Raw genomic sequence first — 24,795 nt, forward strand, 5'->3', positions numbered from 1 at the left:
GTTTCACTGTTTTTCCTTCGTTATGGAAGCTACATGTCCATTTTACTACCACTAGGAATTCATGGAAAGTAGAAGGAGGTAAGGCAAGTTTCTCCAGATTCTGCTACTGTGCTTTCTACCATGTGCTCTACCTTTTACCATAAAACTTGTCTTCTTATTCTATTTGCAAGGATGACTTCCATATGTTACCACTTACATCATACAAGCATAGAATAACATATGAAACAGAGATAAGAAAATATGCAAGTTATATTTGAAGATGCAGTCATATCTGGAGACTAGATGACAGATGAAAGGTCATTTTTAATCATTAGATTTCATCATTTTCCAGTTTTGCACCAATTACCAATGAACTCCTTAATCTGCTAGTAAAACAAACTTTGCTGTCATGAAAACAAGAAATGAAGATACTATCAGGAAAAAAAAAACAGCAAAAAAGGACATTGTATGTATAGAGAATAATTCAGGCCAAAAAGTTTTTGTGTACTGGAACCAGTTACTAAGAAAAAAAAAACTACTCAAATAGCAGGAAGAGACTTTAAATCCATTCTTTTTTGTTAGGTTACATGTTAAAAGGGTATCACATGAGAGCACTCAGCTCAGAAAAAAAAAAAAAATAAAGATCACCAGAAGGAAGGAGCCTCTACCCAGGTTTGTCAGAGAGCTGCCATGGATAAGACATCAGCCTTACAGTCCTGAAATGAACGGACCATAAGGCAGAATCTCCAGAGCATCTTTAAGACTTAGGGATATTACTAGTTACAGGGCTAAAACTTACTATGCAATGCCAGCCACAGGTTTTGGGATCATACAATACTTACTGTGGGATGTTTATGGGAGAAATGAAAGGCAGGGAAATGGAGGGATCTAAAGGATCTTGGGAGGAACAAAACCAAGAAAATGGAGAGATGCATAAAAGAAGCCAGTTGTATGCAAATGCTTTGCTGCTGTACACTTACCTATCCATGCTGTGAACCTGATGACTACACAGGCAGTCTCTATTCTGTGTACATGTATGATACACAGATCTAAGCTGGAGATTAACCATGGGATATACGGGCCTGTACAACTGCAGCACCAGCAACCAGAGCAAGTATATATGTCCGTGTATGAGTGCCTGAGAATACCAAACCAGACTACATGCCTTGGGAAGCCAGATACTGAAGTGGGGCCATAGATCTAGGCTAGACACCTCTGTGTGTGTCTGAGTGCAATAACTGGAGATTGTGTCTACCAGAGGGCCCCAGGCTATCCAGGCCAACTACTGGAGAGACTCTAAGGTCTGGAAGTTTATTCAGATACCCATTTGAGTGTCTTAATCTCTCTGTTTCTCTCCCCACTTCCTCTCCACCTAATGCAAGAGAAGTAGAGATAAGGTATATGGGCCTCCTACAGCACAGCCTTTGTGTCTAAATCCAGATACTGTGGGATTCATAGTGTTCCAGTGAAAGGTTTGGGCATGTACGCACCTGCCTGAGGGAGTCTGTAGTAGGAAGTGCAGAAGGTTTGCAAGCGCTATGCATTTGCATGTGCCACTGACTGGGAGACTGGGGATCAAAAGCCTGTTACTGGAAATACTGAGCACCTGGGATTATTATTGGGGTCCATATTGTACACGTCTAGGCATGCTAATAGGTCTGTATTCTGATCAGCCAGAGAGCACCAGAGTAAGGCTGCTGGTGCTGGTATTGTCTGCATGATTGCTCATTTCTGTCTCTGCCGATCTGTATAGATAGCTGCGTGTATACGCCCATTAGGAACACATGCTCCGCCTTGTGACTAGGTGGTTACCTGATTCAGAACCTCTAACATCACTCAACCTCCCCTTTTTGGCATAGACAAAATAAAAGTGAAGTAAGTAGTAAAATAAATGCCCGGAGATGTTTTGCAAAGGTACAGGTTCTGTTGACCCCATCTCTGCAAACCAGTGCCCACATCTTTTTAAGAACTCTTCCACAGCAAGGATTTCTGAAGAAGAAGAGGAAGATCTGAAAGATTTGGACTTGCACAGATAAAATTTCTAGAAGTTAGCATTCTTTTGTCACATGTGCTGCAAACTACCTTCAGGGAAATGCCTCAGGATGAAAGATACAAGACTTGAAACAGAGAAATCTTAGATTCTGAGAACACCCATCCCAACAGTGGTTACATAGATGAAAATAACTAGTATATTAAAAAACAAAATATAATGCATCAGGTTTTATTGTATAAATTATATTTATAATTATCCTGTTAGTCTAGCAAGCAAGAGAATTGCTTGAATAACAACCAAACCAGCTGAGTGACAGAATGTCTACCCCCACCCTATACTTTTAAAGAAATGGATCTGAAACATGCCAAACTCACAGTAGTCTTTATAAACGTAGCCCACAACTATTATAAAATTCTTTTTCAGTAATTGTCAGAATCACTCACCTGTACAGTTTTTGGATTGCATGGGCTGCGTTCTTTCTCACATAAGGAGATAAATCAGAAGAGGCTTCCTTAATAGCAAGCATCATAATAGGAACAATAATTGGGACACGTATACTGGATAGAACTCTTAAAGCACTTGCACGGATTAACTGATTAGGATCCTAAGGAACAAGAGTGAAGAGGAGAAATAAAATAAGATAGTGCAGAAAAAAGCCATTAAATTCGCTGCTGTGTTTACACTAATTAGTGAGGACACATTAAAATGTAAACCTTTCTGAGTCAAACTTGCAAGTGAATTTAGCCATGCTAATAATAAAATGTGCCACACTTCACACGAAGAAATATCCAAAACAAAACAAAAAAAAAGTAAAACAAAAGAAGAAAGAGAACATTACATATTATGAAAATCTGAAAATTTTACAAAGGAAAGCATTACCATATTTTGGTTTGGAAAGTACAATATGTAAATTATGGATTAAAAAACTGAGTATTTTATTTAATAATCTGATATATTTGCTGCAGTCCAAGTGGGATTCAGATAGTCTGAAAGACACACTAGCTCAATTTTATTACTTATATTTAAGAAATGTCAAACGAAAACGTTGTTCTCAGTTGTGACATTCCCACTCAAGTTCTTGACAACAAATCCATTTTATACTTTACTGCAGGATACAAACTGAAGCCAGTAACAAAAACAATTTTAAAAAACATGTCAAAATATTAGGGTAAATGTTTTGAGGCTTTTTTCTGTTTCTTATCCTCTCTTGTTTTGCCCCAGTTCTTGGTCATTTTTTACAATACTAGGGTTAGCTTGGAGATCCCACATCTGTATTTGGATGAACTGTTATGTAAACTTTATCCATTTATCATGGGCTTGCAACACAAGAGAAAAATGTTGCTTAATCAACTACTAAATCCTCTGAAATCTAGCAAAGTGAAATTGCAGCATCATTAATTCATTGTACTGCCAGAATGCAATCTCCCAAAGAACATTTCTCCCAAGGACTGAGAGCTGGTAACACACATTTTCAGACTGGTATTACCTAATTATCAATTCATCTAAGATTTCAAAATTTCTTCATCTTAAAAGCTTCTAAGTAGTAAGTGTCTGGATGGTGAAAGCCCTTTATTTGACCATTTTTGGAAAAATATCATGTTTCTACCAGAGTTTGCAAAGCTCATCTGCAGTGACTTAAGTTTAAAATAAAAGTTCTTTGCACAGGGGAAGGTAAAAAAAAAAAATATCTCCACACATAAAGCCGAATTATAATCATCACAAATTGAGAAACAAAACACTACAAAAAATGAACAGAGACCTATAGTTCATAGCAGGCTTAGTCATTTCTTTAGTTGCTGACAATCTCTACTAGCTTGGTGTCTACTCCCTTGCCACACCACCAGTTATTTTTTTTGCTACTCAGCCCCAACATTATCACTCCTCCTTTTGTTCTCATTACCCACAGCTTTTAAAAGCATTATGCTATGAGGAGTGTTCACTGTATACATAAATCACAAAAACCACCGGATACAAAGTCATCTGAATTGTAGCTTTTCATGGCAGTTAGAGATAGTAAAGGCGGTACATATGACATTGAGATGAAAGTTCAAGGGAAGGGGGCAGAAAACCCTCTAGTTGATGTGGGATCCTCCTACAGCTGCACAACACGTGCTCTGATTGCAACATTTTCCAACAAGATGCAAGGTGTGGGTTAAGTGACATAACAGAAATGAGCCTAGGGTACAAGAAGGGTACAAGAAAAACCCAGTCTTAATATAGAAACTGGCCAAATTTCAGAACAAAAACGTAATAAATCTTTCTTCTCTCCACAGTCACATTTCAAAGGCAATCCTAAACTTTGCTGTCTAATCCCATTTCTCATTGTTACCTCATTTGAAACAGAAGAGTACAAAATGCTATTTTTTCAGTGCTTTTAATGAAAAAGTACCATGTGCAAGATACTGAATATTTTAATTTAGGTACTACTGTCTTCCTTATGTTTCAATTCTCTGTTGTACACAAAGCTCTTTCTTTTATGTAAACTAAAAGGAACACAGGTGGTTCATGGTAACAACGGGGTCTTTTTTCCATATACACAAGTTATATATATATATATATATCTCTGTATACAGAGAAAAGTCATTCCAGAAATGAAATGTTTTGCATGTGGATTTGAAAGCACCATTCTGCTGTTTTTCTTTAGTGAAGTAACTTTACTTCTTTCAGGCTTACTTAGCTGCTTGATAAGGTTTGAGGTCAGAAAAACTTGTTCAATCACATAACTTGAAACTACTTTATCAGATGTAGATGTTTACATGCTTTAGTTTACCATACTACACTTACACAGATGTTTTTATTTTTGTGCTACCAGCTCAGAATTCCCTATAAAATGTTATTTAGTAATCACTCACTTTTAAAGCACGCTGGAAAGTACTGATGGACAATAATGCTAGATCTTGCTGCTCCTCTGCGTAGCGCATCAGATAAACATACACAAGCTTTTTTATCTGAAAAGAAAAACCACAGTGAACATCACTATGAGAAAATTTTAGAATTCTATAAAACTAACTCCTAGGTTTCACATTTTTATCAACATTTTCTTATTGAAGAAAAAGCTCCGGACTCCTGGAGCACTCATGTGCTTCTCCAGTGTTCTACAGAACACCTGAGGTGCTGCAATGCTACCTAATTAATGAAACAGACAGATGAAGGCTAATAACACAAAGTACTGCTTTATATTATTAACTTGCAAGACTTGAATAATCTAAGATGTTGACATGGGGAAACTGATCACTTGAGCACCTTATTTTTTTTCTTATAGAAAATAGGTTAAACTGCAATAGCCAAGAATTTCAACAAGTCCATTTTATTTTACCCTGAAACTCAAAATCAATTATGTTAACACATTTGAAAGTGAATATAACTTACAGCTGAAGTGTGGTAACTTACACTGTACAAATCTGATTAAAAAAACACTTGCCTCGGATGGAAACAAAGGATGTTAGATTCACCTCTGCATGACTACAAGCATTCAAAAGATCCAATATAAGCATACTACAAAGGATGCAATTTCCAAAGACTAAGAAAACCTCATTATGATTTTGGGGAGGAGGGTATTCAATTTAGTTCACTTTACCCCATCATGACCACTACATACCCAGGAAGCAGTGAAAACATTTTTTTACATTTGAGTAGTAAACTGACTGTTGGGGTTTATAATGAAAAATTCTGAAAGACCCTCAACTACAGCTGTGCTAATAATTACTGTCACTATCAGAAGATCTATCTTTGTGCCAATTCTGGCAAAAAACCATAATATTAAATCACAGAAGGTCACACCATACTAAATTATTTTTTGTTCAGTCATAGAGAAGTAGCAATCAACATTGACCACAAGAGGCCTGTGCACTGAATGACTGCAGGTGTGCAAAGAAAGCCTCCTTTCCTTGAAACCATTCTGTGACTAGAAATGGAAGCACTCAGAGCTTCGTGACTACACTATTCTTTCACCATTTACCTTCATTCAATGTTAAAATGCTCTGTTCTATAAAGCTAATCATAACAGGGGCACATTAGGCTTGAGGAACACAGGCAGATTTGTTTAATTAATTTATCAATATAACCACATCAAAATCCATGAATTATTGATGAAGACTTATTTTTGTTCTATACCACCGATTGTTTATTAGGTCACTTTTTGTATCCTTACCATCCATGACTTGATGCACATAATCAAGCTGAGGTCAGCATGTACTTAAAAAAAAAAAGGCAGTTCTGTAAACAATAAGACGCCCTTTGCTTCTCTTCAAATAAATTAACATGTTATACCACTTCTTCATCTCCATTTTTCTGCATCAGAGCATTTAGCCCTGGTTTAAAAAAAGAAAAATAGCAGCCATTTCTGGGCAGGAAATTCACACGGTACAAAGTCACAGAATCACAGAATATTTTGAGTTGGAAGGGACTACAAGGATCACTGAGTCCAACTCTTAAATGAATGGCCCATACAGGAATGGAACTCACAACTTTGGTGTTATTAGCACCATGCTCTAACCAGCTGAGCTACTCTGATGGTTACTCAGATAAATCTATGTTTTTTATGCTCCCAAACTGCAGTAATTTGTACAGACATATTTGGGAAAGAACTCTTAGGAATAGGGAAAAATTCGGCAAAACATTTTCAGGAAACAGGATCAATGTACTAAGATTCTGACAATCTAGTAATTTCTCATAATATCAAAAGCATCCTAAAAAACGGACCACGAAAAAGGTTCCTGAGACAGATAAGGTCTAAGTAGATGGTTGTAAGTACACCTACACTAAGACCTAAACTTGTAATCTAACTCAAATTAATAAAGAAACTTGTCAGATGGCTTTAATGAATGTCCTGGTTTCTTTTCAGTCTAACAGTCTCTTCCTGCACAAATATGTTAGCATTAAGTGGTGGAAAAACAAGTAATGAGGGAATTTAACTACAGTATAGAAGATGACATGTGAATTCACATAACTGTCTATTTGTTCTAAAATAGGAGAAAAGGTCCATAAAATATAATCAGTGAAAGCCTTTTGCTAATTAATGTTATGTGCTAAAACCTCATCTTCACATCCACAAAGGAGCACAGAGAGACAAAGGGGATGGAGGGATGTGTGCACACAACACCCTGCTCTAGCTTTTCCCAAACCCATGACAGGAACCATCAGCTCAGAGATGCGGAAAGAAACACAGTAATAGGAGGGAAACCATATTTAGGACTTGTAGAAAGGATACACTGCCACACTCCCCCCAGAACAACCTCTGGAGAGCCTCAGCTCCTATGCCCAGGCGTTAAAACCACCATGAGTCAACAAACACCAGAGCACCTTTCAGACTGAAGGTCTTTTACATGTACAGACATGGGACAGAGATGAAAGAGTTATTTTAGACAAGACATGGGATGTTTTGGGGAAGAACTAAAGTGAAGGAGAAGCAAGGGAAATCTACATAATCTGGAAAGGATTAAGGGAAAAACAGAGGGATAAGATGGCTGGACACATCTGAACAGTTTGATAGTTGGTACATCTATCCTTCTGTTCCCTGCATGTGAATAGCACAACCTGTTGCATTGACTTGCTAAATTTAATTTTGAACTGTTTTCCTTGGTGAGGTACTCTTTATTCAGCACGAAGATGCATTTACGTGCCTGCAGCTAGAGTCAGGCCACAGACTGGAGGGCTACTGCATCCATGGGCACCAGCAACTAGAGAGACCAGGAGTGAGGGGACTTAAGTACAACTCCAGCAACTGGAATGTGACATCGAGCCGTAGGGATCTCTAAGTCCAGGGTGGGCAGCATCTGGAACAAGTGAGGGTCTGGCTGCCAACACCTGGGCTGGGACCACAGGCCAGAAGGTCCATGAGCGTGTGTGTAACTGAAGAGACCAGAACATGTGAAACCAAGCATGAGCCGATGTGTTTGCAGTGCCAGCGACTGGAATGGGTGCAGGTGTACAAGTGGATCAAGCTACACTAGCTGACAAGTAGGTGAAGTGGCCTAGGTAGGAAGTAGGTGTGGAAGTGAGCATCTAAGGGCGAGACCACAGGAGGAGCTGGCTATGGCACAGACCAGTGAAGTCCCATCCAGCTGCCAAGGAAAGCCCATGGCCTGTGGGTCTCTAGGGGCAAGAACCATGGGTGTTTGTGCATCTCTTCAAGGGCATAACCACAGGGGTTTAGATAGTAGAGGAGCAAGGAAGCTCTGGTCAGGTCCAGTTGTATGTGCGCATAGCTACACATACCTGTGTGTCCAAAGGCGAGTCCATGAGGGAGCGGCTATTGAGAAACCAGAAGAGCCCTGGTTTAGAGGCATTCATATGTGTATAGGTGTTTGTACCAGCAGACGAAAAAGGGCTACAGCCTTAGGGGCTCATTTGTCCAGGTGCTAACAACATGGGTGACTGAGATCCATGGGCCAGACAGTGGGCAGACTCTGTGCATGAATCCTGTATATATATACACATTCCCACTACCAGACCATCTTGAACTGCCAAGCTGCTGGTGCTGTTTGTGTTCACCTGAATATCCTGTGACAAATTACGTGGCTGCCTCTGTACATATATATTTGTTCTGTATAAATATACAGATACAATACTTATGTGTATGTGCATACCCTACCAGGGATACAGTCTCAGCTTCACTACTGGTTGGGCTTAAAGCCTGGAACTGTGACAGTCTTGCCTCTATCAGACTAGTGGTTCCAGCCCCAACAGTTAAAAGCACTCAAGATGAATAATATTGTTGAAGGCACTCCTCCTTGGTGTAAGGTCTCCCTGTTTAAAACTGGACATAAGACTATTCAAAACTTACAAACACAAATTAAAGTGAAACACAATATTTAACTAGTCTGATTTCTCATCCCGTATCTTTTTACTGCCTACTACTAAAAGAACAATTACAATTTCTAAAATTATTTTAATACAGTAAGTTCCTGAAATAGCCTGAATTAGCATCTTTGCACACTTATGCCTCCTTGACTTACTAGAGCTCAATATTTGGCCTTGGCCAAACAAATCCACTCTCTCAAAGAAGCAAAAAACCCAAAGTTTTCAAAGTAGTAGCTAAAAAAGAGTAATTTCTTTAAAGCTAAAATTAAACTCAAACTTGACTATCACTATCCATCCATGTAAATATGGATGAAAACTGATGTTTTACCCATTATATCACAGCATGTTAGAGTGAGAAAGGAGTTTGTTGAAGGCATTATTACAGGAAATATAATCTTCAGTGCCATAAACCAGGGAAGAAATAATTTTTTGTTCCTATTAATAATAAAGGCTGAAATACATATTTTCAGAAGAGGACAGAAAAATTGAAGCATGCATTCAATTGACTTCTCTCCTTAAAATCCAAGGCTTCAAACAACTGTTGCCCACATTTTTGAAAAATTATGATCCTGAGCAGTAGGAAGTAACTAAAGTCATTGCATGTTCACTCTACTTTCATCAGACTGATGCTTGTTAGGCACCATGAGGTCTCAAACGATAAACTTACAGATGCTATTTTTATCGAAATCTCATTTGTCAAGTCGACTATAACTCTGACACTTCGGCAGGGGAGCTGTCAGTGTATGCACAGTAATGCTAGTGAGCATCAGAGTTACATTTTCTACATACACCCTGTGGTTGTACAACAGTAACCCTGTGGATTTAAATACATCATCATTTAACACTACCTCAGTTCTTTAGCATTCTGGATATCTGAATTTTCACTAGTCCAAGACGGATTTTTTTTCCCTTGCTTTCATATGAGAAACAAAAAAAAAAAAAGATACAGAAGCAAGCTGCCTTGCGTGTCTAATAACACCTGATATAGATGCAAGAACACACTTTTTTACCCAGCCATTACCTTGCAGCTTCAATCTGCAACAGATGTTTTAAAATACAATGTAGCTCAACCCCAAGCTTTGCAAAAAGCACCATACTTCAAATAAACTACAATAACTTTTCTCAACTACCACCATACTTCACAAACTTTCTAAAATCAAGTATTTTTTTTAAATGTTCTTCCTCTAAATCACCCAACAGGTTTCCTTTGTTTATACATAAAATTATTATAATAATTCTGTTATTGAAATAAACTCATTTAAATTCAATACATTCATGATACCAGAGATTTTATGGTTTATGTTGAAGTCTGATACAATTAGATAAAATTTTCATAAACAGAGTTTCCATAACAGTATGTTTAACAAGTTAGAGGAATACCTCAATGTTTTTACTGGCAACATTCTTCACAACAGCAGGAAACAGCTCTGAAGCATTTTTTCCTTTTGCAATCATCTGAAGAAAAAAGTAGAGACAAATCTTAGTAATGTAACAATATAATTTATTAGAACATGGTTTGGGTTTTCTTGATTTATTACAGATCTGTATTTTAAATCTCATTTCTATGAAATCGAGGATAAAGATGTGGGGTTTTGTTAATTATCAGACCTTACAGGATACAATCCACACAACAAAAACTCTTGGGTCCTGGCTGGTTATGAGTTTGCTGGAGTGGAATCCATGAACTGGACTTTAACATGTAAGACAGCAAATAATTTTTAAAATTACTAAAAACAAAGACCTTGCTAATCCGAAAAGCCCTGCAGAATTACCTTTTGGGAGGTGGAGTGCAATAAAAAAGGTACCCAACAAAACCCAAGTTCCCACTCCTTTTCCCTGGAACAACTGTGGTTTGCAACAGAACCAAGGAGAAAAATAAAAATAAACATCACAATTTAAAAACAAAACAAGGTTGTTTTCCACAAGAAAAACACAAAAGGCCATAAAGTGTTTTTACAGAACAAAAAAGAATATACAAAAGCCACACAGTAAAAGCAAGATCAATCAACCCACCAACTGGGTTTTTTTTTTGAAAGGAAGTTTTCATGTTTGATAATGAACAAGGCATGTCACAAATAAAATTGCCACAATAAATAGCAAAAACATCAAAACTCTGGTTTAGCTTCAGTTCTTGTACAAACATCTTAAGAAGGAAGTTATTTGTAGGAAACTGGGTACCTAGGACAGAATATAATACTTTAATATACACTATAGCTGAACAATGTTCTGCTTAGATATAATTCCAGTAGAATGCCTGGCAGTACTTTATGTCCGAACTGCAAACCCTGGAATTTCAGGATCATGTTACATCAAGTTACAGTGCTGCTGAATACAGACCCAGAGCACTCCCAGCTCTGGGAGTCTTGCTCAAGGTCAAGATTCAGCCCCCCAAACATCAAGGTAATCAGAAAACACAAAATCTCACTAAGCAAATCATAGAACAGTGACCTCTGAAAGTCATCTAGTCCAAACCCTCTGAAGCAAGCAGGAACTTCTTCTGTTCACAAATCAGGTTGCTCAAAGCCTCTCATCACTGAATGTTTCCAAGGATGGGGTTATTCACCATCTCTCTGGGCAACCTGGCCCAGCGTTTCACTACCATCATCGTAAAATCATCTTCCTTATATCTTATCTAAATCAAATGTCTTTTTAGTTTAAAACCATCCCTTCCTTGTCAAGTCATCACAGGCCCTCTACTGGAAAGTCCCTCTCCAGCTTTCTCATAGGCCCCTTTACATACTGGAAGGTGCTACAAGGTCTCCCCAAAGCCTTCTCTTCTCCATGCTGAACAACCCCAACTCTCTCAGCCTGTCCTCACAGGAAAAGTGCTCCAGCCCTCAGATTCTTTTTGTGGCCTGCTCTGGAGCCACTTTAACACATCTGTTCTTCCTGTCCTGAGGACTGCAGAACTGGATGCAGCTCTTCAGGTGAGGACTCTGTTACCACAGTGGAGTAGAGGAGCAGAATCATCTTCTTCAACCTGCTGGCCATGCTTTCTGGGCTATTAGCGAACACTGTCAAATCATAACCACCATTTCATTCACCAGCACACCCAAGTCCTTCTTGGCAGAGCTGCTCTCAACCCCTTCATCCACCAGGCTGTGCTGATACTGGCAGCTGCCCTGATCCACGGGCCAGACCTTGTACTTGGCCTTGTTGAACCCCACAATATTCCCATGGGTCCACATCACCAGTTTGTCCAGACCCCTCTGGATAGCATCCCATCCCTCAGGTATGTCAACTGCACCAGTCAGTTTCGTGCTGTCTGTAGATTTGGTGAAGGTGCACTCAATCCCACCATCTATGTCATTAATGAAGATATTAAATAGTACTGGTCCCAGTACACACCCCTGAGGGACACCTCTTGTCACCATGTTGGGGTCCAACACACAAAAGCAACAACAAATACACAGGGATCCAAAAAAGGAAACAGGAGTTCTGCAACTGCAGATACTCCTGTCCATAAATATTACATTCCAACCATTACTCAGTGTTGTACAGCTGATTAAACTTCATATTTTCAACTCACACGTCTGTTTGTGTATTTCATTGATAAAATACATTAAAAGCATAAAGAGTTAAGATCTCATGCAACAAAAGCAAGAACACACAAAGCCAGGCAATACCTGGTAAACTGTAAAATCTGAGAAGCTTAGAAGAAGGATGCTGGAAATAAGAAAGAAGACAGCTGCAGTTCAACCTATTACTCGGCCTTTCAAAAGGGTGTAAGAGCAGCTGTCCAGCATGACATTTTGATCTACCCCATTTAACATCTTAAACTGTTTACTGCACCTGTATTAAAACACAGGAAGTGAAACAAGCACTGTGAAAAAGCAAGCACATTATATGAGTTTCAAGGGGTTTTTAACTAAGAATCTAAAATAAATTTACTTCTTTCAGGAATGAGGGATCTCCATAATAAATGCCAAATTCAGAATGACCAGGTAGAATGTAGCAACAAGATGCATTACAGAGAAAACAGAATGAAAAATTATCATCTTGGTGCAACAGAAGTTACAATACTCAAAACCAGGGATGATCCTTAGACTTCCCTGATAGGCTGTAATAGTATTACCCCATGCATTACCTGGATTCTTTAATTGATCAACCATAACAGCTCCAGTGTACCATATAAATATGTATTTAGCGTCTTTTAAAAGAGTGTATTTTGATTCATTATTGCATAATGACTAGTGTAGATCCTCCTTAGCGCATGGATCATTAAACTGAAGAACATAATGGTTCTTTCCAAGACTAAGGTCTATCATATAATTTTTGTTTCTGTGCCTAGACATTCTGCAGTTGTGCTGTCTTATACACTTGGAGTTTCTGGACAATAATGTTCATTCTAGCATAAGTGCTCTGTAATGTCAGGATGTACTAAACTTTTTTTTTCCATGTGAGAGACACACAGACATGGATGACACTCTCTGAGGGAAATCAGGCATGTGATTGTTTCCTAAATTTATGCTCTGAAATCATCACGAGTGAAATTCCACTGATTTTTCCCCAGAAATTCAAACAGGTTTCAAGATCTGGTACTGGTTGTTATAATATCAGTGAACGTTTTAAAAGAAATATCAGCTATTATGTTTTCATGCATATAGTAGAATATGTATATACAAAAATTTATTTCTAAACCAGCAGTGTTGCTCATATTCTTCCAAAGATCACAATTATCTTATTGCACACATATAAGGAAGAAACATACAAAATAACATACTGATTTCAAAAAAAAAAAAAAAGGTCATTGATCATTAAAGTCATACTTTAGCTGAAAGTAGGCTTAGGTACCTTCACCTATAAGGGAGAAGTGAAAAGATCAAAACTCCTTTGCTTGAAATTTTGTTGTTTTAAGTCATTCTCTGGAAGACAGATTTGGTTTTATTTGTAATGAATCTCCTTCTCCCTAGGAGAAAGTTCACAAACTACATTAAAGGAGGAAGCAGCAGCAAAAAGTGCCCTAAGCAGTGTTCTCCTGCTACTTCTCTATCATGCCTATATGAATAAATGAAGGTTTAGACTCTTAAAGTCTACTAAAGTACTAAGATAACTATTGGTATCACAGAATTATAGTCATACCGAACAGTTTAGGTTGGCAGGGACCTTAAAGATTAACCCCTCTTCTGTGGACAGGGACACTGTAATTACTGAGCATCTCCCCTGTGACAACAGGCTGAGAGAGTTGGGGTTGTTCAGCCTGGAGAAGAGAAGGCTCTGGGGACCCCTTATAGCACCTTCCAGTAAGTAAAGGGAGCTAAAAGAGAGATGGAGAGGGACCTCTTTAAGGGCATGTAGTGACAGGACAAGGGATAACAGCTTTAAGCTGACAGCAGGTAGGCTTACACTAGATGTTAGGAAAAAATTGCTGCAAGGGTGGTGAGGCAGTGAAACAGGTTGGCCAGAGAAGTTGTGGATTCTGTGCACATAGTTTTTTCAACTATCTAAAACTACTGAAAATTAGCATTCCAGTGAGACATGTTAAACAATACTCTGACAACAGAGTTCCTTTTACCTCTAATAATAAGGCTAGAGGAAGCCTTTCATCTCTGAAAAACACATCTCATCCCTGAGAGATGTAAGCTTCTCTCTGTATGTAAGCATGGAAGCACCTCTGTACTCCTCAAGAACATTATCGCCATTGTTACAAGGCCTCATGTTCATACTGTGCAATATCCCACTCCTGGTCTGCAAAGCTCATTGTTTGAGTTTGTTATGTCAACCAGAGGTTGGTGCCAGGTATCTGGTGTGAAACACACTTCAAACACAGCACAGGAAACAGCAAATACCTTGAAGATAAAAGAAACTGAAAACAGAGGATCCAGTTCAAACAACTCACTTGTGGTTAAGTAATGGTCAGCCTAACAAGCTAGAAGGCTGTTTTCTACTTCAAGCAGCAGGAGCTGAGTAAGGGAAAAATATCCAAGAAGCTGAAGGTGCCTGCTGCCTTTGGGGAAGTAGTGCTCTTCCTGCACTGCACAGTGCTTAGAACGGGAACAGAAAGCAAGGGCTGTGAACTTAAAAAAGGACAGAAATCTGGTACTGGAAACTGGAAAGAATTGTCAGATTGGAAAATGGAGAAGCAGAAGAAAGAATGTGCCCAGTTAGTTCTGCCTTCCCTTGCTGAAGAGCTCTTGAGCCTGATCACTTCAGCCTAAGTGATCAAGGACCACAGCTATCACTGCTAACTACACATCTCCAGCTTCATGGTATCATACACTTCCAGAAAATTAAAGAAGCCATTAAGAACTCTTCTGGATGTGCAGCAGTAGCAAGTATTTAAAATTAGTGAATTTGCTCATTGCACACTCATTTGTAATGAAAACATTTTTAGTAGGAAAAAAGGAAAATGATCAACCTATAAAGCCTTCGTTTACAATTTAAAGCTGATTCAATTTAATGGTTTCTAATTCCCCCCCATATACATACATACACACATACATTTGGCTTCAACAGTTTCCAAATACAGGTAAAGATTTGGCCAACTTTTCAAAAAAGAAAACCGAGGGAGCAAGAGGCAACTTGCCACAACCCTCCTGCCCACAGTAAAAACCAGAAAAAAAAGATCTTTTCTGAGGGAAGCAGAACAATGTAAGTTTACCATATGCTAAAACCATGGCACTTATAAAGGTAATGGTTTTTTGCAACAGCACGTCTGTAAGCCACTCTCACTAGTCAAACCCTGAGCAATCCCGCATCATGCTGGAAAAGATGAATCAAAAAAACCTTTCCCAAAACCAAGAATGACATTATGAAATAACAGTTGATAGGTTACCCAGATCTCACAGGTAACTGATGCCTCTGGCAGGACTAGGGGATTACAGGCAAAAAGACAACCATGCTGAGTAAAATTCTCATCACTGGATGATCAGGAAGGGAGAAGAAGCCAGCTCTGGAGTCAGAGGAAAGAACACAATCACATGACACCATCTGTACCTACTCACTTTGGTACATACTCAGACAGGATTAAGTATGCAAAACCCAAGCAAAACAAAAAAAGCACATTCAGAGTAGACTGAAGAAACAGTGACAGAAAACAAATTCAAAAGCCCCAAAACAAAGAAGTCAAGTGCACACAGAACGATCTTCTGTAGCACATTCTTCCAATACTTTAAAGAAGAAACAAAGGGATACATACCATCAACTTCATGACGTTTTTTTTTATAGGGTTTAAACATACAATGGTGTTAAACATTATTTAATCACCTCTGTGAGTACACATTCACCTGAAATATGTAATCAAATATTCAGGCATCATGCTCAGTCAAAAAAGAAGATCCTCATGCAATTTAATAAAATAGAAATAGTAAATGCAACTTGTCATTTTATTCCTGCAAATTTCTGTTGTTTCCAGTGTGACAAATTTGAAGCTTCTCTTCAGGAGCCATTTCCTATTCAAGGTCTCACTGAAAAGAGCTGTTTACAGGCATATTGGCACTGTTACATAAATATTTCAAAAGCATATGACTGCATATATCCAGATATACCAATTTCTACACAAAATTCCAAGTTAAGAATTTTACCATTTCATCACCACAACTTCTAAAGATAATTTAGAGACTTAAGTGCTAACCTGGTACAGATCTGTAAAAGTAAAACATTATTTCCACCCAAGAAATAAAAAGAATAATAATAAACCCCCATATCTCATAACAAATAAAAACAGTAACAAAAAAAAAATCACATACCCCAACAATCCTTTTCATAGCATCCAGCTTTGCGGAATCTTTACTGCTTTCCAACATTTGTTTTAGGTCTTCATTTCTACGGTAGAAATACAGAAAAACATCAATTAGAAAAATTAAAAATTAAAACCAGAATACCGTTTTTATATTCTTGAATCAGTTCAGCAACTCATGGTGAAGCACTGCTCCCTCTTGCCCACTTTTAAATTGTATTTACTAACATGCTGTATAATGAAGAGTTTAGCAAAAGAATGTATCAGATTCCAACAATAATGTAAGACCGTGAAACTTCAATCTGCTGTTAGCTGAAGCCTGTCTTGAAGGCTGAAATCTTGAGGTACAAGAAGAGATTAGTTTAAACCAACAACTTATTCACTTCTCCCTTGTCCCCCAGGGAGGCCCAGATGCAATAATGAGAAGTTGACATGTTTGTGTTAAAACATAATATCAGCTCATGTAAGTCACTGAAAAGCCCAGACTTCAGCATGCTCTGAATTTCACTAAGAATCAAGGATACAACCTTGCGCTTCTATTTGCCTTTCTGGATTGTAAATTGCTATCCCCTGTGCTCAGGATTAAAAGCCTCAGATCTCTAGTAGGTCTGTTCTACAAGCTCTAAGACATCCTGATGATTAGATACATACAGTGTCCAAGCACTCTTTACAGATGAAATAAAATTCTCCCACAAAAATAACAAGTTGGTAAGAATGTTCTCTTGTAGATACAGCTTTTCATGAGTTGTCACTAATAAGAAACCCCATCCTGCTTCGCTTTTTAGATGTAAACAAATCACAGTCTAACTGCACTTACAGATGATGGAACCTTACAAAAAAGATTCTCTGACAGCTTTTTGTCACATCTGGATTGCCTGATTACTAAAAGATACAAGCAAATAGAAGCTCAAGAAGAGACACCTGCAATATTCCAAAGAACTCTGAAGAATTTCCAAGTTTACAAACCCTGTGAACTTTCACATAAGTGGGTAGACCATGGCTGGACACCAGGTGCCCACCAAGTCACTCTTATCACTCCCTTCCTGAAGCAAGATGTGGGTGAGAAAATAGGATGGAAAAGACCTCATGTGTCACGATAAACACAGTTTAATAAAGCAAAAGCAAAGGCCACATGCAGAAGCAAAGGAAAACAAAAGATTTATTCTCTATTTCAAATCAGCAATGTCCAGCCACTGCCCAGGAAGCAGGGCTTTAGTATACTTAGCATCTGCTCTGGAAGACCAACACCATAAGAAAGAATGCCTACCCCTTCTCCTTTTTCTTAGCTTTTACCGATGATCAGTCATCATATGGTATGGAATATCCCTTTGGCCTGTCTGGGTCAGGAGTCCTGGCATCTACACATCCTTCAAGATCTTGCCCATCCCCAGGCTACTAGTGAAGGGGAATACTGGAGGGACAGTCTTGTCTGCTGTGTGAGCACTGCCCAGCAGTAGCTGCAACACTGGTGCGTTACCAACACCTTTCTCACCACTAATACAAAGCACAGCATGACGAAGACTGCTGCAGGGGAAAATAATTCCACCTCAGCCAGACCAAATATATCCAAACAAGATTTCAAAAGTGAGTGCAGAATCTAGAAATTTACTGATTTATCACTGCTCTCAGAATTTCGTATGGGAAGGAGAGAGGGATGTAAGACAAAGCTGAAATTAGTTACAATGAAACAAAATATTGTCACTCATTCAGTCATAAACCTTTAAAGAGTACTTTTCCTACTTGCAAGGGACAGAGTCACTCTAATAGAGACTTCCTCATATTTTCAGAACCAATACTGCATCTGCTTTGTGCCTCTCCATGAGAAATCCACATTGCCCACGTTTCAGTATACATCCACAAAAGAACTGCAACCAGATGAAAAAAAGACTCCAACAAAACAATCAACTTATTTCCTACTAAGCTAAGGCATGTAAAATTCAGGATACCTATATGCAACTTAAAATTTAAGTCTAACTCCTTTTCCAAAACCAAGTGTTTCACTAAATAATTGAAGAAATCTATTACAGATTCCCTATGTTGTAAATATTGGCTTTCCTTGACAGCTTAATATTTAATTATTATCTTAAAAAAAAAAAAAAGTAAGCATTCTATTTCCTTGCCTGCTTTAGTACCATTTCCCAAATATCACTGGTAACTCCCTATTTTGTACACATCACGCTCAAAGGTTTTTACTGTTTTTAGTTACTCCTGGACATGTTCAAAGATCTATATGGTCAGTGTTCTATTGCTACATTTGTTTGGTTGTGTGCTTTGGTCATTTAAATTATACATCCCATTCAGTTTTGTCCTCTAGTTTTGCATACTGCTAAGCTCAGCTTTGTAAGCCCATAGCCGACCACGTTCTTCATGGGAAGTGGCAACATCCAATGTACCTTCTTCTTGTAACACCACTCCAAGTTGACAGGTCTGTTAAAAATATCTAATGCTGTGATGTCACAGGTATTTTCCTATTGTCTGCATTCCTGTTCCATGATAAAGGAACACCTCTCTCTACCTTAAACTCCACATTTTTCTGATTTTATTTGAAGATGCTTGTATTCACCTCTGTTATCATCACACTTCTTTTAGTCATCCCATATTTTCCCCTCAGATCTATATCTTTATTTTTGATATTAGAAATAAAGTATTTGGTGGTTTAGGGCCGCACATAAAATATCATTCATAATTTGGGGTTTTTACCTTTCAATCCCTCTGCATAGTTCCATTTGCAACTAACTTTTTAGGAAGAGTAGCTTCGATTTAATTTTTTGCAGCCCTCTTTATTCCCATCACCCTTGGCCACAGAAATAGCTTATTTTGCGGACCATTCCTACCTGCCTATTCCTCATCTGATACCAAGTAAGTCTCAGTTATTTTTGATCAGCTTGAAGTATCTCGCCTGAGAGACTTTGCTCTAGCTGGATACAGCAACTCAGAAACCTCTAATTCCTTCTGCTTAACTCTTAATTCTTACCTGTGCAAGAATCTGTACGACATGGTAACGAAAGTTACATAGCAAAAGACAGGACTTGATTTAGAAAGTTGCTTTTAGTCCTATGCTCCCGCTTCCAGTTTCCTACTGTTGTTGCAAAATGTGGAATATGTAAAAATTTTCTTAAGAAAGGATGCTCTTTGATGTTTGATCTTTGTATACGTTCAAGCCTAATCAACAACAAATGAGATCAATCTATGAAATGGATAGCAGCTAACAAACAAGCTGCAAGTGATGTCTGTGTGTTAGAAAGACAAATTACTTGTCTGTAGAATTGCCTTGTTAAGGTTTAGGGCTTGACAAGTTACCATGACCTCAGACCCCAGGTGAGGTTAGTAAAGCCTGGGAAGAAGGATGCACCCCTGAGAGTGGACAAGGAATGCAAAATTTATGGGCCACAAGGACATTCTGTAGAACCCCCAAGACAAGGAGGAAACTAATAAAGACAACTCAGCAACAGTGGGGAATCAACTCAAGCTGGATAAAAGCCAATTCTGGCAGGGACAGACTGTGATCATGGCCCACCAACTCAAAAAACCACCAACCTAGAAGAAGACAAAGGCTGAGCGTGTGGACCAGTTATCATGAGAAGCAAGACTATCATTAACCAATAGAAGGCAGAATACTAACTAACAAACAAAAAAAAACCAAAACAAAACAAAAAAAAGAAGTCTGTGTCAACAGGGTAGAAAATGAAGAAATAATAATTTGAACTTGAAGACCAAGAAGCAAAACCAGAAGAAGTTACACAGAACAAGATCCAAGTACAAGCTGAAGACTGTCTCCCAGAATGTAACAAATAACAAGAAAAAATACAAAGGTGAATTTAAGATGTGAAGACAGAAGGAGGAAGCGTTTAATGATGAACTGCACTTCCAAACGCTTATAGAAAATATTCTATATATCATACACTTCAAATTAAAGCATTTTGAACTGTTAGCGGGGAAGATACAAAATATAACAATTTAGATGTGAAGACCTGTTTTCAGCCAGCCTTGTTTCCATAAGAGAAAAGCAGCAAGGGAAAAAGAAAGAAAGAAAAATAGGAATTAAACAACAAGTTCTTGATGAATTCATTTGGAAATTAATTGTTACCTGAACTGATGGTTTGTTGGGATTTTTAAAAATCTTTTCTAACAAATTATAATCCAGGATTAGCAAACACCAGATATTTACAGAGTATAATATTGCTCCATACATCCACATGGATCACCAGCAGTAGCAAGCCTTTTTTCTTCTACAGTTAGATATGGTTTCAGTGTAACCTCAAAGTTTCGCTCTTTAAGAGCAGACTTAATAGTGCAAGACACATCAATTATTTTGCCCAGCATTGTGGAGTTTTGTTCCATTCTTCTAAGTGAAGTATGTAAAAAACCAATAAAAAAATTACTGCACTCAACCAAGCTTGCCTGCCAAGAATGAGGCCTACTCAAAAAAAGAAAATCTTACGAAGTAACAGGATACCCATTCCCTTGCTGTTTTAACTTCCAGAAAAAAATATTGTATGCAGATTTCAAAGGTCATTTCCCCCCAAAAACAACTCTTATCAGCAGTCTCAATGAACAATGGGAAAAGCAAATGCATTTCAGTCTTTTATAATACAGTTTACTGTACAGTAAAAATATTTTCACCTTTTGATCATTAAGAAGTTTTAAGGAAATTTTCATCCTTAAGTAAAATCCCTCAAAACAGAAAGCATAAATGTAAGCTTTGCAGTCACACTAGGGCTCATGTTCCTATACTCATTAGTTATGCTTCTATACTCATCAGTTCACAATCTTAGACAAACTCTTTATAACTTATCTCTGCTTACCAGGGGCTCAGGAAAATGCAAGGAACCCTCAGCTGCACCAATACCTGCCTGTCCCTGCTAAAACTTTGAGAGTGATTCTAGCCTTACAGAGTTAGGTACATACTATGGATGATTGAAATATAAACCTTATTACTTCAGGAGGAACACCAGGTTTAAAAAAGCCTAATCTGACAGTTGACAAATGATGTGGAACTATACGAAGCAGGAAAGTAATGGTCCCAACAACAGCAGATGCAAAAAACACCAAACTTTTGCACGAGTATAAATATGTAGTCTCAGCCATTTTCCCTGACAGTAATACAAGGTAAAATTACTTTCCAAGAGCAAAAGTACAGAAAAACAAGAAGATTCCCACCCGTATGCCCAATGATGTATTCTAAGAACTCAACAAGATTTCCCTTGAGTTCGCAAGTCATAATCTAGTGTCTTAAGATCTATTACAATACAGGCCCACTGTCATCAAAAGTTGCAAGCTGAAAGCACTGGTACAGATTAAAATTAGAAATACTATAGTCATATACAACAGTGCCATGAAATACACTACTTGTATAGCATCTATGATATAAGGCAATGAGTCAATTATTAATATATTAAGAAATCAGTTCCCAGCTGCCTTTGTAATCTTTACCACCACAGGCTTGTATTCCTCAGTACTGGAATTCGAAAGCTAAAGGAGTGTAAATTAGAAATGCAAATTCATCACCTAGCTTTCACGGCAAGTATCACATGACAGATCTACAATGACACAACATGACAGACATCACAAAACACGCCCACAATAAAATGTTCTCTTTGAAACACTGGTTGAATGTTAAGAGGAGGTAGTAAATTTCTAATTTTCTTCTATGTTTTCGTATTTTACACTTGTAGCATTTAAGATTTATACTACCTTTTTCCTTCTCCATGAAAACACTGCTTTCTTCATACCTTTGAATATCTACCTTCGTAGATATGATAGGGGTATGGATATGACAGGACCTGTGACAGACCTACCAATTTGGATTAATCTTACAGATGTTATCATTAGAAAGTAAGCAAAAACCACCAGCTAATCTTTTCTAGCTCTCATGTTCTTTCTTGTGCCCTCTATTCCCCTGCCATTAAAAAAGGAATAAGCCATAAACCTTACAACTGCCCCAAGATAAAAGGAGATGGTGGGGATAGGGGCATGGTAGGGGTGCAGAGTGGAGGGAACAAAAGAAAAGACAAAAAACAGCCTTAGATCTTGACAGTCACAAGATTATACTGCCAAACAGCTTTAACAGCCTGGAGTCCTATGCCAGAAAGCACCTTGATCACCTTGCTCTGCACATTGATTATGGCAAACAGTATCTAAAGAATAATTCTGAATATGCCCTACTGCTGTCAGCATGCACTTGGTCACTAAAACTGCCGTCTTGATGAGGTTATGACTAGGATTACAGAGTCCATTGAGCAATGTTATCCCCTTCTACAGAAAAAAAAAGTAGGCATAACTATACATCACTGAGGTTTAAACAGCTATGTCAGCAATAAACTTGGGCCTCTCTCTCAGTTACTTTGTCCCCCCATAGGAACTATGACAAACTTCTAGTCATACTAAAATATTAACCCAGAATCTGCGGCATGTCATTGGCCACTGCATCAACATGTTCCGAACAACTATTACTAAGAAAACACTTGCTCCACTCTGGTAAAATACACATTTATTTTCTATTCTTTTTAGCAACACCGTAAGATTAAACCCATAGATTTTCAGGTTTTGCTACACTTCTGACATGCCAGTTAGTGAAAGAAGTCACCCACTAATCATAAGCCTTCTTTGTAATAAAGAAAAATGTTCATGAGTATCAAAACTGCAACTGAAGACAAACTAACAATGCAAAAGCAACCTTGGGAACAGCTGTAATCCCCTCTAAGAAAGAGGAATGAATTCCAAACCATGGTGAGACAGAAGGTCTTCATATATAAGGACAGCACTATAGCACTGCAAGGTAAGATACAGGAAATGGGAAACAAATCCACTACTGGGGAGGAAACACGCTTCACCACTTTTGGTAATATGGAACAAAGCTGTACAGAACAGAAGTTACAGAAGTCTCACTCAGTTGAGTTTTAACAATGCATTTCTTGTTTTAAGTTTTCCATCCACTGCATACTTTCAGTTGCCCACTATCAACTGCACTGTTCTTGCATTCAAGAGACTTCACTTGGCAGGACATAGTTTTAACCACAGCACACTAAAATAAATTTTTTTTGCCTTCCAACATAAAATTCCAAACACTGTGAATGCTGCCAAGTTTGAAGCAGAAAATACACACTGACAGAGCAGTGTAACCTTTACTCTTGGCATCTGAGTAGCAATGAAGTCCTAGGAAACATCCCGTGTTTCCTGAAAAAAAATTTTTTTCTTGACATTTTAATGGCACTGGAAAATCCTTAAAATAAATTGGTTTATTCTAGGTCATGCTATTGTGTAAACTCTAAACAAGTTTGAATTTAACATTTAAAGAGGACCTGCAAATTGATTTCAGAACCATTAAACATGGAAGCTAAATCAGCAACAAATACATGCTGCAATTTGAGTTTATTTTAGTTAATTTAGGGTTTTCTTCCAGCAGGAAATTAAGAAATCTGAGTTTCACTGTGTTTTGGTCTATGCCACAAACTGTTTGAATGACATCTTGTGGTGCTGTTCAGTACTACCATCCTCCTCCATTATAATACTGTATCTACTTCTAATTCGCAACATAGAATTCAACTACTACTTCAAGGGAGACTTGAATCATATGGCTTTGAGTGTAGCTGTTCTATGGCTTAAAGAGAATTGAGACAAGAAGTAATTTATTTCTTTTTCAGCTACCCCTCATTTTTCAATCTGAAAAAGAAGCATACTACCCAAAAAGCAAAACTCAATAGTTTTAAAGGATAGACTAGAGATGTGAGGGAAACCAGGATAACTACAGTATCCTGTAAGGCTGAGAGCCAAAGAGAACAAAACCAGTTATGGTCTAACCAGAAACATAATTTAACTCATTTAATAATTACTTTGCCACTAATTTCTCAAAGCACTTGCAATCTGGACGGTTTAGGTATACTCTTTCCTTCTCACTGGGGAAACAGGAAAGTATAAAGTTAAAAACTAAATAAAGCATCTCCCAGTTCTCTGCTGTGAATAGATAGTACCTGAACAATGCTTGAGCAATCAGTGCATCAACATCTGTAAGTTGCTGCTACCACCACCATCAATGCAGATATGTAAACTACCTACATTTCAAAAGCCCTAACCAGATGGCAGCTAGTATGACCGGTTTTAAACCCTTTCTGGATCCGACTGCAATTTAATCTAAGATTATCTGTTGTCAGTAGAGTAGTTACAGATACTATTTCACCCAGCAACAAGAAAGGTTGTCTGAAAGGATGAAAAGATTCAATCTTGCAATTGCACTGCAAATAACCTCTTCTGATAGTACCCATACCACTAATACTACAGGGAAAGTTCTGCCAGCGAGAAATCTTCCTCGGTGGAAGATAGCAGTTTTCTGAAAGCTGAAAGAGTG

The 24,795-nt window shown here is 38.0% G+C and overlaps 1 protein-coding gene across 1 annotated transcript in view; it reads right to left on the reverse strand.

Annotated features, from left to right (window-relative positions):
* AP3B1 (adaptor related protein complex 3 beta 1 subunit) overlaps positions 1–16,537 on the reverse strand; it is a 149,178-nt gene extending 132,641 nt beyond the window's left edge. The window contains exons 1-4 of the mRNA XM_017743681.1: positions 16,462–16,537; positions 10,154–10,228; positions 4,825–4,920; positions 2,416–2,576 (exon numbers count right to left, since the gene is read on the reverse strand). Coding sequence (XP_017599170.1) covers positions 2,416–2,576; positions 4,825–4,920; positions 10,154–10,228; positions 16,462–16,518 — 389 coding nt within the window. The 5' untranslated portion in view covers positions 16,519–16,537. The remainder of the gene's footprint in view (positions 1–2,415; positions 2,577–4,824; positions 4,921–10,153; positions 10,229–16,461) is intronic.
* Positions 16,538–24,795: the final 8,258 nt, after the last annotated feature.

This window comes from Corvus brachyrhynchos, unplaced genomic scaffold (assembly GCF_000691975.1).
Source record: "Corvus brachyrhynchos isolate BGI_N302 unplaced genomic scaffold, ASM69197v1 scaffold8, whole genome shotgun sequence".
Taxonomy (NCBI): domain Eukaryota; kingdom Metazoa; phylum Chordata; class Aves; order Passeriformes; family Corvidae; genus Corvus; species Corvus brachyrhynchos.